General features: G+C 35.7%; 1 protein-coding gene across 2 annotated transcripts in view; it reads left to right on the top strand.

The window, feature by feature from the left end:
• Positions 1-16,455, top strand: part of ST8SIA1 (ST8 alpha-N-acetyl-neuraminide alpha-2,8-sialyltransferase 1) — a 152,232-nt gene that overhangs the window by 94,706 nt on the left and 41,071 nt on the right. For both annotated transcript variants that reach the window (XM_029204628.1, XM_029204629.1), the window contains exon 4: positions 1,489-1,581. In XM_029204628.1, coding sequence (XP_029060461.1) covers positions 1,489-1,581 — 93 coding nt within the window. The remainder of the gene's footprint in view (positions 1-1,488; positions 1,582-16,455) is intronic.

Here is a 16,455-nt window from a genome sequence, read left to right as displayed (position 1 = left end):
GGCTCTGTGACTTGGCTTCCCCCAGGCTCCCCACCATGCCTGTTGTGTTTGTTCCCAATGGGCACTCAACTGGCTGACATTAATCTGTGGGGAGCTGCCAGAAGAACCAGAATCTTGTTACCAAAGAACAGGTGGAAGGAAGATTCCAAATTAACTGAGACAAGTTTCTGCCTGGGATGCCCTGTTGTGGTAGGAGTCAAATACAGGGTAAATATGAGACGACATCAAGGAACTTGTGCTGATCAGCTGAGTCGGTGCTCAGACAAGTCCATGTCCTGGGGGAAATTAGGGAAATTTTAATAGTTGGGGAATGGCCGAGACCTTAATATTTGTAAGATGTCTACCGGCAGAAAAACGATGCTTTGGTTTGCTGAAGTAAGAAAAACTTAGAGGTGCCCTGCTGTGGAGTCAAGACATGGGTGAACAGGAGCACTTAGGACTCAGTAATAAAAGAAAATCTAATGGAAGCTATAGACTCATTTGGGATGGTCAGAAGTAATAGATATATATTTAGTTATATTTATATGATATTTCTGATATGTGATATATTTGAGCTTTTACTATGTATGAGGCATCAAGGTAGGGACTTTTTATACATTTCTTACTTTAATCCTTGCAACCACCTTATTGGAGAGGAAAAGCCATTATCCTCATTTTGTGTAATGGGGAAACTGAGGCAGTTGACAACTTGGTTAATGTCTCACTGGCAGAAAGCCATGGGATTTGGATTTGCAGTTGCAATATTTTCCGTTGTAAGCACTCATAAGATGTTGCGGTAGAAGAGAGCACCCAGGGCTGTGTTGTGTGTGTGTGTGTGTGTGTGTGTGTGTGTGTGTGTGTGTGTGTATGAGGGAGGAGGAGCTATTTCTGTCACCTGTACTCTTCCCTTGCCTAGACTGGGATGGTGGAGAATCATTGCATTTCGTTAAATGACAGATTATTTTGTCTTCACCAGTAGGCAACCATACGTTGGTCATGTACCCAGAAGTCGCACATGCATCGATTTAGGTGGCAGAGTTTGCCTTGAATGTACTATTATAATTTAGAATTTGGGAAAAGAATGAAAAACACAAGCAAATACAATTCTTCCTTTTCTCTTGAAGTTTGTTGGTATCCACAGAGAACACTGTAGGTCCTGTGTCTTCTAGGGGACTACACCCTCCTGAGCACTAATTTCATATATACCCTGACTTATCACCTCAAAAATATTTTGAATGGAATAAATTCATTTTAGTTATATCTCTTTCCTTTACTAAATCCCTTACCTCTCTAGCTGACATTTTCTTTCTTCTAAAACAGAAATAGTTTTTATGACAGCATTTTGAAGACGCTAAGAGTTAGTCATCTAATGTCTATTAAAAGGGAGAGGTGATAAAAACAGTTATTTGTGAATTGAGCTAGACTTAGTAAAATTCCTATTTGCCATGATAATTGACCTGATTTAAAAGTATGTAAATCATTCTGAACTGCTTGTTCTTGTTTCTCCAGATGCAATCTTCCTCCTTTGTCAAGTGAATACACTAAGGATGTTGGATCCAAAAGTCATTTAGTGACGGCTAACCCCAGCATAATTCGGCAAAGGTAAAGTTTATGACTTCTGTTTGTGAGGAATTAAAAGGAAGGCTTTCGAAATATTTAACATCGTAAAGGCAGTGAACATAATTCAGTTTGGGAAACAAAGAAGAAAACCATCTGGACAGGCAGGAAGGATGAAGGAGGGAATTGTAAATAAACTAGACAGGATTATGGGAATCCAAACACTATTTCATGCTTCCTCTGGGATTCCGTTTCTTGCCTTTAGAGATGGTAAAAATAACATGTGAATCCATCATTTTGCTCAAAGAAGTAATATTATATCGTGCTTACTCATTACTACTACTTTCCAATTTGTTGGCTTCAGTCCCAACTCATTGATTGGCACTGATTGGTGAACGGAAGTCATATCAACTTTATTAAAGAGTAAAAACAGAGAAGTGACCACTTTACTGCATATGCACGCATGAAAGTAGCAATATTGTGGGAATGTACAAGAATGTGTGATTATATGATGTTACAATATAGTACGTCACATGATATTCCGTCAGATTTGGGAAAGCAGATGGAAAATTCTTACTCTAGTATCGATTCCAGAAATCTTGGCAGCTGCTGTGGGAGCTTCTGGGGGTCGTCGGTTTCTAGCGGTAAGCTGTGAGCTGTTTATCCAAGGACTGTTTGCTGTGAGCTGTTTATCCAAGGAGCTGTTTATCCAAGGACTGTTCATCGTAGAGAATGACTCAATCTCTGTGAAAAGAAGAGTCGAACATTGCCCTATGCTCTCCCATGTACACTAGCAGTTAATAGTGAAATACCCAGATATTCTAAGCTCAGGCATTTGCCACCTAAGGAAGTCTTATCCGAGTGAACAGCACTTGTGTGTCACTTGATAAACAATGCTACACTACTTGTTTTGGTTCATAAGTAAGTATATTCCCATAAAATAGATGTTGGGAAACGCAACCAATTTTTAATTTGACAGATACTGTGAAATTACACTTCCAAAATGTACCATTTACTTCCTCTTCGGTCATGGATCAGACTGCCTGTTTTCCAATACTGAAAACATTATGTGCTGTTCATCTTTTAAATTTTTGTCAGTTTGCTGAGTTAAAAATGATACATTATTTTTTACTTAATATGTTTTTTTTTAATATAAGAAGGGCTGAGTGGGTATTGACTATTAGTATTTTTTCTTCTGTGAATTGCCTGTTTGCATTCTTTGCTCATTTCATACTTTTTTCTTTTTACAAACTATTTTCCTGTTGATTTATAAGAACTGTATAGATATTAAGTCTTTGTTTGCTATATATGGAGCAAATATTTTCTTCTAGTCTGTTTAACATCTGTCCTATCAGAACTCAACATTTTTATACAATGAAACTTGTTAGTCTTTTCCTTTTTTTAAAAAAAAAAAACTATCTTTAGACAATCTTCCTTACCCACATCTCCTCCACTGAGAAAATATTATCCTGTATATTTTTAGTGCATTTATAGTTTCATCCTTCATACTTAAGGAATTTAATCCATGTGACTATCTTTATTTTTATAACACTGATCTTAATGTTTTTCCACAAAAATATATGTTCGTTATAAGAAATTAAGAGAGAAAAATACAAAGAAGATGGTAACAAAAAGAATCACCCCAAACCTCACCATTTGTGAATAACTATAACTAACACGAGGTACACTTTTTTCAGATATTCAATATATTCTTCAGAACTTTGAAGATATTGTTTCATTATCTTCTGGCACCCAGAGTTGCCAACCAAAAATCTAATGGAAATTTATTCATTTCTTTGTTTGAGGGAAATCTTTCTTTCCTTCCTCCACTAAAACTTATACATTTCTTTTTACCATTTGAATTCAGAAAGTTTACCAAGATGTATCTCAGAGTGGGTCTCTTTTTTCATTAATGTTGCTTGGCACATTAATGAGAGGTCTTTTGAGTTGGAAGATGTGGAGGTGTAGTGGTTATGAGTCTGTCCTCTAAAGCAAGATGACTTGGTTTTCGCTTCCTGCTCGCCCACTCACAGCTGTGTGAGCTTGACTGAGTTACTTAACACTTCCTCCTTCAGTTTCCTCATCTGTAAAGCAGGGATAATAATACTTAGTTTAATTCATACTTACAATGAATTAAACTACATATATATGTAGATGTATATATGTGTAAATATGTGTGTGTGTATATATGTGTATTATAATTATATATATGCTTAGAACAGTGCCTGGTATATTGTAAGCACTATATAAACGTTAGCTATCATTAGTATTGCTTTTCATCTTTGTGAACATTCTCTCTCTTATATGCCTGATTATTTCCTCTTCTTCATTATATTTGCTCTCTCTTTCTAGTCCTCCTATTAAGTGGATATTAGAACTACTAGATATTTCTAACTCTTTCCTTGTACCATGTCGCTTTGTGTGTGTATATGTGTGTTGTGTCCCAAGAATAACCCCTTTCAGCTCAGTAAATCGTATTTTAGTTGTGTTCATTCTGCTATGTAGTCTACCATTTCCACTTCTTAATTGTATTTTTATTTTTTGTGAGCTAAATTATTTTTCTCATAGCAGCATATTTTTTATGGATATAATATCCTCTTAGGTTTCATCAAGACTGTATAAATGGACTTAAAAGTTTTGTATTTTTGTTCTTTCTATATTCAGATTATTCTTCCTATGCTTTGGACTTAATGCTACATATATGATTTGACATTTTCCAAAATTTGTACTTTAGTTTTCTGTTCATTTTTGTATGGTAAGCCTTTTTGCTGTCAGTGAATATAGTTTTATAGGTATATTACTTTCATAATAAACAGTTAGTTTAAAAAATGTCACTGAAAACCAAAACTGTCAGTCAAATTTGTGAGTTAGTATTGAATAACTTAAATGAATGACCAAAAATCAGTGCTCTATATTTAATTTTTAGTGTGATTTGTTTGCTGACATAAACTAATGTAGCATAGCAAGGAGTTGGGAAGAATAAGAAAACAAAACATTTCTCTTTTACAGTTTAGTTATTGACTCTCACTCAGTCTTGGGATTTTTGTGGGTTTTTGTGAGAGGGCTTGGGGGTCTGATCAGGAAGATGTCAGAAAATCAACAATGATGATGATGTCTCTTTAATTCAATTAAGTGGATTGGGGTTCTGGAAATCATAAAAATGTGCAATTTTTAAAGTTGGCAAGGGTTCATATCAGATTCAAGAGAATGAGCAAAAGGTCAAGAAAACACAGAAATATTTTTCTTTGATTATTTAAATTTTTTTAGATAACTTCAGATTCACAAGAAGTTGCAAAACAAAAAAAAGTACAGGAAGGTCCTTTGTACTCTTCATCCAGTTTACCCCATTGGTAATGTCTTGCATAACCATAGTATAATACTTTTCCATTCCTGGAGGGGAATGAGACATTCAGTACATTACACTGAAGGACAAAAGAGTCTATTTTTCTACCTGAATATGTGGAGTTGGTGGTAAGATTTTAAAAAGCTCGTGAAAACGAGTATTTATGTAGAACAAGACAGAGCAAGATGAAAGAGAAAGTGAGATTGTGATTTTGAGAAAAATTATAACTACAGGAGGAGAAAGGAAAGGATCAATAATTGTTTGAAGGGAAAAAAGTTCAATATAAAGAATTAATGCAAGGCAAGCAAGAGTCATTATGATTAATGCTGGGTCAACATTTAGTCAGTGTTTCTATGTGCCAGGTTCTATGTTCTTTATATGCATTGCCTCATTTAATCTCAAAATAATCCTAATAAGGAAGTATTTTAATGTGTGTTTTTACAGAAAAACAAACGTGACATAAGTTTTGTCATCTGCTTATATTCACAGCTGCTGGTCATCAGTCTGGGACTTCACCCAGACTTGTCTCAATCCAAAACCCATACTCTTAACCAGTGACCATCGCACACCCCATCTTTCCAGGTGACCCATATGTTGCAGGAGACAATTGAGTTTCCACAAGTGATAAGTCATTTTGGAAAAGGGAGTGAAAGTTTTTTTCACTTAACAAAGTATATTCAATGTTGCAAGGTTTTTGAATACAAAATCAAAATGCATATAGCAGTTCCATTTTGTGAAATATGGAAAAATATATCCCAGTAACATCAGATACTTTTATATACTTAACAGTTAGACAATGGGAATTCCCTGGTGGTCCAGTGGTTAGGACTCGGCGCTTTCACTGTTCCGGCCAGGGTTCAATCCCTAGTCAGGGAACTAAGATCCCGCAAGCCACGTGGCTCGGCCAAAAAAGCAAACAAACAATTAGACAAAAAAGCAAACCCTCTATAGAAAAATTACGGAATTTTATTGAGGGACATTTTGGACAACCTAAATGTCAAATAATATTAATTCTAATGATTCTTGCTTAACCTTGTGCTAATTCTTTATATTGAACTTAATGTTAACGAACAGGTTTACTTTGCCTCTTAAACATTTAATTTTTGACCCTTTCCTTTCTCCTTCTGTAGTTATCAGATTCACATATATATAGACCCTTAATATATGACAGAGGTAATATTGTAGATCAGAGACAAAAGGACAAATTTTCCAAAATGATGTGGAGACAGTGAGGTATCTATGAAATTACACCTCTACCTCATACCTTATACCAAATATCATTTCCAGATGCTTAAGACCTAACTTTGAAAAGCAAAACAAGCAAGCTTGTAGAAAATAACATAGGTCTTGTGATTTCTTATATAAGAATCACATAGCACTAAATAGAAGGGAAAAGACTGATAAGTTTGGTTTACTAAAATTGGGAACTTTTATTCATAAAAAGACGTGGTAGAAGTAGGGCAAATACAACCACATTTTAGAGGAAGACAACTAACAAAGGACTTGGATCCAGAATATACAAATAATTCTTTTATGTGTAATTTGGAAATAAATTAATTGAATATGAAAAACAGAAAACCGGTAGGAAAATAAGTCAAAGAGTTGAACCAGACTTCATAGAACTCTCCAAATAGCCAATAAATGAATGAATAGATGCTCTACCGCATTAGTAATCAGAAAGAATGCAAATAAAAATCCTTAGGAGGTATCATTACACATCCACCAGGTTGGCAGAACTTATTCCAACTATTAGTGAGGATGTGGACCCGAAAGTACCATATATGCTATTTGGAGGGAATATGGTTCCAACCACTCTGGAATGTGTTTTGATATTATGTAGTAGGGTTGAAGATACACATGCTCCATGCCCTAGCAGTTCCACTCCTAGGTATATACCCTAGAGAAAAACAGTATTTATAAGAGAGAAATGTATAATAATGTTTATAGTAGCTAAAAATTAAAATAGTTGATTGTAAATTCATGGTGGAATGAATCAATGAATTCAGGTATGTTCACATAGTGGAATGCTTTACCACCACCAACTATGACTACCCACAATAAAGTGGGTGAACTTCAAAAACCTGATATTGACAAAAAGAAGGGAGTCATAAAAAATACAGTAGGGGGCTTCCCTGGTGGCGCAGTGGTTGAGAGTCCGCCTGCTGATGCAGGGGACACGGGTTCGTGCCCCGGTCCGGGAAGATCCCACATGCCACGGAGCAGCTGGGCCCGTGAGCCATGGCCGCTGAGCCTGCGCGTCCGGAGCCTGTGCTCCGCAACGGGAGATGCTGCAACAGTGAGAGGCCCACGTACAGCTGAAAAAAAAATAAATAAATACAGTAGGATGTTCATATAAAGATAAAAATAAAACTAATTAACAGGATGGTTTAGAGACACATCCATAACAATTCGGAGGACCAACAAGTGGTTCCTTTTCAGGGGAGGAGAGTGTTGGATTCAGGAAGTTTTTTATTCAGATCTTGTAGTCTCCTCCCAAAGCTTTGCACACCCAAGATGCTGGCAGTGTCTTGAGCTTTCATGTGACTAAAAATCAAATTCGTTGGGCAAAGATGTGTAGTGGAAATGCCTAAGTACCACTGATTTTCATGGCTGTCCTCCAGATCCTTGATTCTTATCAAAATATTCCATTGAGAGTTATAAGCACCATGAGTTTTCACTACAAAATTCTCGTAGAAAAGATATCGGTATCAAGATAAAACAGGCGTGAGGAAATTCAGTATATACGAGAGGGACCCATAATGATGATTCACACATTATATATATATAATTAATGTGTATATATATATATATTTATTTATTTATAATGTATACATTATTCTGCCTGTAGGAAAAATAAGGTTAGAGAAGGTAATATTCATTGATGTACTTAGTAGAAATTCTCAGTAAGAAGGGGCTCTGCTATAGCCTTTGTTAGGATATCTTGTCTAGAGTACATTTTCAGTTTTTAAAAACAGCTTTATTGAGGTATAATTGATATACAAAAGAAACTGCACATGTTTAATGTGTATAATTTGATGAGTCTGGGCATACGCATACACCGATGATACTATCACCATCATCAAGGTAATAAACATAACCATCGCCTCCAAAAGTTTCCTTGTGCCCCTGTTTTTTTGAGTGTGTGGTAATAAGAACACTTAAGATGAGTTCTATTTTCTTAACAGATTGTTGTTCAATGGGTATATAGTGAACTATTTTTGACAGCACCTAGAACAAAAGGATTAGTTAGGGTGCCCGGGACACAGATTAGAAAGGGCTTTGCAGTCTCATCCAACTTCTGATTGCATTTTTATGGGTTAGAGAAGTTATTCTAATGTGACAGCAGAGTCTGTTGGATCTTCACACCCACTGCTGTTGTCCTCTTCCTTCCTTTGCTGGGTTTCATAGGTGGATGCCAACAAGGATCCCTTCACAGGGTTGCCCTTCATTAACATGCAGCAGCTCTAACCCATTGGTCCGCAACCATTTTTGTTCAAATACCCTTTAAAAGAATTTTTTAAATCCGTCATTATTTCCTTGATCTTTAAAAAGTTACCTGATTTTTTTTGGCATGAAGTTAAATTGTTGCCAAGCATGAACTTTCAGAGCTTTCTACATTGTGCATATTTAAATACATATTGTCAAAGTCTCAGAAGTGCAGATTTAGCTTTTTGGATGTTCCATGTCCTCATAGCAAAGCCAGTGTGCTTTGTCAAATTAGTTCATTAAGTTGAGTTGACTTTCTGTCAGAAAAAGGCAGACTACATTTTATTCAATTAAGTGCTAAAATGTAACCCCATATGATCATCACACTTCTGAGTTCTAATTATTCAACATATAAGTAAGGTATAGGAGTTGCCAAGAGTTTGTCCCCTGGATAAAATAAGGCACAGCCTCCATCTATTTCTTATAAAGATCTTTTTGCTTTTTCTCAGGGGTCACTTCTTCAGAAACGATGTACCTTACAAATGTTTCTTTGTTTGGTTGCCTGGTGGCTTTTACACTCTGGGGCACTGCATCATTATAATATTTGGGATAATAGGAGGTATGTCTTTTGTGAAGTGGAAAAGGGAAAATTATGAAAGTAGAGTTTGGAAAATAGTTGTTTAGGCTATCAGATTAGTCTTGAGTAAATGTTTTAGAAAAGTGCATATGTGGAATTTGAGGATTTGGAAACTCATGGGGGAAGAGGGAGATTAAAATGGGAGCTTCACAAGAACAAAGTTACAGAGGTGCTCATTCAACAAATATATTTTGAAATCTACTCTGAGACAGAGAGTACAAAGTTGAAGAAAATACAACTCATACCCTGAAGTTGCTTCCAGTCAACAGACATTCTGTAATCTTGGAATCCATAAAGGGGGTCCAGGGGACCCGGAATCCCTTCTGAAATTTATTTTAAAAATTTTATGTATGTGTATTATATATTTTTTAAATCCGATTTTCCAAGGCTTCCATTACTCACAATAGGTTTAAAATTCACTGGCCCAAACTGAGTCATTCTATCAAGTAAAATTAGAGATTACAGTTCTCAAAGCTTGTTTCTTAATTTTTCAATAGAATTGAAAACTCAGTTAGCCATTTTGCCCATATCAGGTGTTCAGTACATATTTGGGCAAATGATGGTTAAAAAATAAAAACTGGAACTTAATTGATTGTCCTGTTATTATATTAATTTTGAGCTTTGAGGCTCCAGCTTGGGCAGTGATTATTATATGCAGCCACAAAAAAGAGCATCAGTGTTCTGAGTGTGTGCTTCCATGTGGGCATATTAGAGGCAGTAGTAGTGAACAGCTTGGGGTCAAGAATCTTTTATCTGTGCTCTTGAGACCCCAGCATGTTTTTTTGGCATACAGGACATGCACAGTAAATGTTTAGGGAGTGAATGAATAAGTGAATATATATATTTTAAATATCCTTCAAACTGAATTTCTGGTTTAAATTGTCTTTAAAAAGGAAATTTAATGAATTTTTTGGTGTCAGTTAAAATGTTTCTATGGTCTTAAACTAAGATAAATTTTTTAGTAACATATTTCAAAGCAGTATTAATGAAATGCTTAGCAGGGAAAACTTGGTTCCTCTTTTTTAAAAAAGTTGACATAAATTAAGGAACAAAAAAGTTATCAGAACAAATGGAGTACAAATCATGGTGGAGTTAACCTTTTAAATTTGTAAGTGTGTAGCTTTTAGTTGACTGGAAGGACTTGATATAAGACCCAAATATTTATTTTGAAGTTTCTAATATCAGGTAGAAACTGGGTAATCTCTTTTCGTACAAGTGAAAGAGACTGTCCAATGGTTATCACCTCTAATTTTACTAAAGGCACTTGGGAGTGTAGAGGTATTATCTGGGAGAACAATTGCTTATTTTATTGATGTACTTTTCCAAAACTAATTTGAGCTTTGAGGAGAATGACTTGGATCCAAAGAGGGTTTATAACAACTTCTTTTTAACATTCTACATGACTCATACCTCAGACTGTGTTCCTAAACATCTCCATCTCTTCTGCCCGCTGACTTCTTTTTTCTTTTCTCTCCAAACTTAGAGCAGTTTATCAGTGTTTGCACCAAGGTTTGGCAGTCACTGATAGCCATTCTGCCTAACATCTGCTGTGATATAAGGGAATTAAAAGGCAGATGCTAAAACTGGAACTAGAGAGAGCAAGGAGAAGACAGAGAAGAGATGCCTCTAAAAGGGTGTAGATCTGTATGGAGTTTGTGTCTGGATGAAATAGTTATCCAAGTTTTGGCTTTAAACAGACTTTGTGTTCAAATTCTAGTGCCACTGCTAGTAAGTGCTTCATACTTGCTAGCTATATAAAGTTAGTTACTTAACCTCCCCCTTATGAGTTGAGAATAAAATTATTTACCTTGAGGATTGTTGAGAGATGTAAATGAAATAATGTAGTTGTGGCCAGAGAAGCTATTTTGATTAATACCCAGAATAGCTACTCAGGAGGACTCTCCTGTTGGAATACATCTTGTTCTTGGTTAAAGCATATTTTTAATGCATTATTGGGCTCATCGAATTTAGGGAATCTCCAAGAGTATCTGCATACTTCTCCCCCAAACAAACAAAAAACCCCAAAACACAAAACAGAAAATCATGAACCTAAAACCAGACCAAGCATTGTGAACTATAAAATTCTGATACTAAAGCTGAGAACAGGAGACCAAGCCCTGGATTCACCATGTTAATGTGTGCCCCATATTAAGCCTTGATAAGGGACAATGTGGTCCCAAGTCATATTAGCAGTCTATGGCTTCTAATAGAAGCAAACACAAATTTCTTCTAGAGGAAAGCTCTCAGAGTACCACCTTCAAACAGATATAAGCTCATAAGGAAACACTGAAATTCACAATATTGAAAGTCCTCAGAGATAAAAAGTAAACAAAAATTGTGGATAGACACGCCTGAGAATTTACTGAAATTGTCAGATGAAATATATTACTAAGTATGAAATTCTTATAGAAAAAATAAATATGAATCAAAATTCAAAATTTTGAAATATCAAGATTATATCAAAATTACCTAGATAGCTTTAAAAAAGAACCAAGTAGGAATTTTATTTTATTGTTTTAAAAATATTTATTTATTTATTTGGCTGCATTGTGTCTTAGTTGCAGCATGTGGGATCTTTCATTGCAGCATGGGACTCTCTAGTTGTGGCCTGCGGGCTCTAGAGTGTGTGGGCTTAGTTGCCCCATGGCATGTGGGATCTTAGTTCCCTGACCAGGGATTGAACCCTCCTCCCCTGCATTGGAAAACAGATTCTTAACCACTGGACCACCAGGGAAGTCCCCCAAATAAGAAATTTAGAAATGAAAATATAATTGTTGAAATGGACAGACATCAGATTAGACATAACTGAAGAGAGAATCAGTGAACTGGAAAATAGAGCAAATAATTTTTTAGATACAAAGATATAGAAAATATGAAGACAAGACAAAGAAACTTGGAGACTGGAATAAGAATGACTACCAGTCCAGTCTTTCTTTAAATGGAATTGTGGAATTATAAAATAGAGGTAAAAGTTGAGACCTCTTCAGAGTTAAAGAGTAATGTAATCTATGAATACAAGAAACAAAGTATCAAACATGAATTAAATTTTTAAAAAATGCAAACGTAGACCATTTTAGTAAAATTGAACTAAAGATAATAAGAAGCTTTTAAAAGCAGCTGGAGAAAAAAGACATTACCTGCAAAAGAATGATCATTACACTAAAAGCAGACTTCTTCCAACAGTAAAAATGGAAGTCAGAAATCAATGGGAAAAAACAAATGGAATCTAATTAAACTTAAAAGCTTTTGCACAGCAAAAGAAACCATAAGCAAAATGAAAAGACAGCCCTCAGAATGGGAGAAAATATTTGCAAATGAAGCAACTGACAAGGGATTAATCTCCAAAATATACAAACAGCTCATTCAGCTCAATATCAAAAAAACAAACAACCCAATCCAAAAATGGGCAGAAAACCTAAACAGACATTTCTCCAAAGAAGATACACAGATTGCCAAATAGCACATGAAAAGATGCTCAACTTCACTAATTATTAGAGAAATGCAAATCAAAACTACAACTAGGTATTGCCTCATACCAGTCAAAATGGCCATCAACAAAAAATCTACAAACAATAAATGCTGGAGAGGGTGTGGAGAAAAGAGTACCCTCCTACACTTTTGGTAGGAATGTCAATTGGTGCAGCCACCATAGAGAACAGTATGGAGGTTCCTTAAAAAACTAAAAATAGAACCACCATATGACCCAGCAGTCCCACGCCTGGGCATATACCTGGAGAAAACCATAATTCAAAAAGGTACATGCGCCCCAGTGTTCATTGCAGCACTATTTACAATAACCAGGACATGGAAGCAACCTAAACGTCCATCAACAGAGGAATGGATAAAGAAGATGTGGTACATATATACAATGGAATATTACTTGGCCATAAAAAAGAACAAAATAATGCCATTTGCAGTAACATGGATGGACCTAGAGATTGTCAGACATAGAAAGATAAATATATGATATCACTTATATGTGTAATCTAAAAAAAAAGGGTACAAATTAATTTATTTACAAAACAGAAGTAGAGTCACAGATGTTAAAACTTATGGTTAGCAGGGGATTGGGGGTGGAAGATAAATTGGGAGATTGGGATTGACATATACATACTACTATATATAAAACAGATAACTAGTAAGAACCTGCTGTATAGCACAGGGAACTCTACTCAATACTCTGTAATGGCCTGTATGGGAAAAGAATCTAAAAAAAAAAAAGAGTGGATATATGTATATGTATAACTGATTCACTTTGTTGTACGCCTGAAACTAACACAACATTGTAAATTAACTATACTCCAATACAAATTAAAAAAAAATGAAATCAGTGGGAAAATATCTTCAAAATGCTGAGAGAAGAAACTATCAACACAGGAGTGTGTACAAATTGTCTTTCAAGTAAGAAAAACATTTTCTGTAAAAACAGACAGATTATTTACCATCAGCAGACCTTCACAGAAAGAAATTCTAAAGAATGTATTTCAGGAAAAAAGAATGTTACTTTAGAAGGAAAATCTGGGATGGCAAAGAAATTGGTAAACATATAAACAAATCTAAATGAACCTCACCCATATGAAATAAAAATTATACATTATCTTTACGTATGATTTGTAGAAGCCACAGATACGGAGAGCCTGCTTTAACGGATGTGAGTATCCATGGACTGGGTCCTGGAACCAATTCCCTGCAGATACCAAGGGATGACTGTACTGGAAGATAGCATCACTTAAATGGGGAGGGAGAGATTGAAGTGTTTTAAAGCTCTTGTTTCAGTTATTTATTGCTCAATAACAAATCATTCGCCATGTCTTAAATAACAACAGTCATTTTAGTGTCTTTCACAGTTTCTGTGGGTCAGGAATTCAGGAAGGACCAGGCTCAGGAGATCTGGCTTATGATCTCTCATCCGGTGACTGGAGTTGAAATGGTGAAGGATTGGAGCAGCTGGGGTTGGCTGGGCATCTCTCTTTCTCCATCTAGTCTCAGGGATCTCCATGTGGTCTCTCCTTGTGAGCTTGTTTGGGCTCCCTCACAGCATGCCAGCCTCAGTACAGTGGGATTGTTTGTATGGTAGCTGGCTTCCACCAAAGCTAGTGTCCAAAGCGAACATGGCAGAAGTCGTGACATTTGTATAACCTCACAATGGAAATGACATATAGGTCAGTTCCATCACATTCTATAGGTTGAGGCAATCACAAAGGCCCACCCAGCTTTGAGAGGAAAGAGTCCTAGCACGGATCTGCCTGTTGTTAGGAGAAGTGTCAAAGTCACATTTTTAAAAGAATATGTATGATAGGAGATGTTATTGTGGTCATCTTTGGAAAATATAATCTGCCTTGGGTCACAACAATTCATATCCCTTGCCCATTCAAAATAACATTAGTCTTTCCCTGAAGACCCTCAAGACTTACTCCATCACAGCATCAACTTCAAGTCCCAGGATCTCCAAAGAATTGAAAGAAGGAACAGCAACAACAACAGAAACCCAGAAAAGAATAACCTGAAAACAAAAGTACAGCAGAGGGGATCTAAAATGCTAAAGTCGATTCTTTGAAAAGTTGATAAATAAAAATTACTTAAAATAGACCTTTTATAATTTTTCTACAAATCTGTCCTAAAAATAAAGGGAAAAAAAACCTAGTGTGTACAAGCACACATATCATGTTGTAAATAATTTGAAAACATTTGCACTCTTTAGACATACAAAAATATATCAGTGGTTTTGTAACTAGTGTCCATATTGATGGAATATTATGCAATGATATTATGGAATAATATTCATGAATAATTTTAACAAATGGTAAAATGCCCACATAGTAAGTGAAAAAATAAGTATATAAATGCGTATGCTTCAACTATGTAAAACTATATGCATAGAAAATCCCTGAGGAAATAAATCAACATTTTCCAAATTGGCTGCAAACTTTTATAATAGGAAAAAAATCATTAAAAGCAAGCCTTATTATTTTACCTTTTCTCCTAATGTTAACTCCCTTTGATGATACAGTAGCCCTATGAGTTAGAAGAGCAGACAATAGAATGAAGCCCTGATTTTGTGTGTGTGTGTTCCTGCCTTTCCAGATCTGAGTAAGATTGGCTTGGACCCCAAATTTTATGTACTGAATTCAGAAAGTCAGAACATTCTGTGCATCTTTTCAGGAACATTGTCTTGGGAGCAGTGGAAGTGAGCCTGGCAACAAGACCCCACCTCCTGACATGGAGTAGTTATCACATCAGTGTCCATTTGTTTCTTTCCTTTCTCTTTCCCTCTCTGAAGCTCTAATCCTCAGCATTAAGTAGCAGGTCAGATCAAATGTTACTTTAAAAGAATAATTAGTACATAATTAGTAAATACTGGAATAGCCTAATTTTTCATGATACTTTTATGCAGATCCATTGAGAGTAGGTTGCACTCCAGTGAATAAAACATTAAGGGGTTGACCCAGAAGGAGTACCAGCTTAAGAATTTTTACACAGGATTTATATTGACTATCAACATGTTGAATTATAAGAACATGTCTCTTTTTCCATCCCCTCACTTTCAGTCTGTATGTGTCCCTAGGTCTGAAATGGGTCTCTTGTAGACAGCATATATATGAGTCTTGTTTTTGTATCCATTCAGCTAGTCTATGTCTTTTGCTTGGAGCATTTAATCCATTTACGTTTAAGGTAATTATTGATATGTGTGTTCCTATTACCATTTTCTTAATTGTTTTGGGTTTGTTACTGTAGGCCTTTTCCTTCTCTTGTGTTTCCTGCCTAGAGAAGTTCCCTTAGCATTTGTTGTAAAGCTGGTTTGGTGGTGCTGAATTCTCTTAGCTTTTGCTTGTCTGTAAAGGTTTTAACTTCTCCATCAAATCTGAATGAGATCCTTGCTGGGTAGAGTAATCTTGGTTTTAGGTTTTTCTCCTTCATCACTTTAAATATGTCTTGCCACTCCCTTCTAGCTTGCAGAGTTTCCGCTAAAAGACCAGCTGTTAACCATTTGGGGATTCCCTTCTGTGTTATTTGTTGTTTTTACCTTGCTGCTTTTAATATTTTTTCTTTGTATTTAATTTTTGATAGTTTGATTAATGTGTGTCTTGGTGTCTTTCTCCTTGGATTTATCCTGTATGGGACTCTCTGTGCTTCCTGGACTTGATTAACTATTTCCTTTCCCATATTAGGGAAGTTGTCAACGATAATCTCTTCAAATATTTTCTCAGTCCCATTCTTTTTCTCTTCTTCTTCTGGGACCCCTATAGTTTGAATGTTGGTGCATTTAATGTTGTACCAGAGGTCTCTGAGACTTTCCTCAGTTCTTTTTATTCCATGCAAATGGAAATCAAAAGAAAGCTGGAGTAGCAATTCTCATAAAAGACAAAACAGACTTTAAAATAAAGACTATTACAAGAGACAAACAAGGAAACTACATAATGATCAAGGGATCGATCCAAGAAGAAGATATAACAATTGTAAATATTTATGCATCCAACATAGGAGCACCTCAATACATAAGGCAAATGCTAAC

This window comes from Monodon monoceros, unplaced genomic scaffold (genome assembly GCF_005190385.1).
Source record: "Monodon monoceros isolate NGI ecotype Baffin Bay Population unplaced genomic scaffold, NGI_Narwhal_1 Super_Scaffold_6, whole genome shotgun sequence".
Lineage (NCBI taxonomy): Eukaryota > Metazoa > Chordata > Mammalia > Artiodactyla > Monodontidae > Monodon > Monodon monoceros.
The sequence above is the reverse complement of the archived record's forward strand: the minus strand, read 5'-3'. Positions and strand labels throughout refer to the sequence as shown.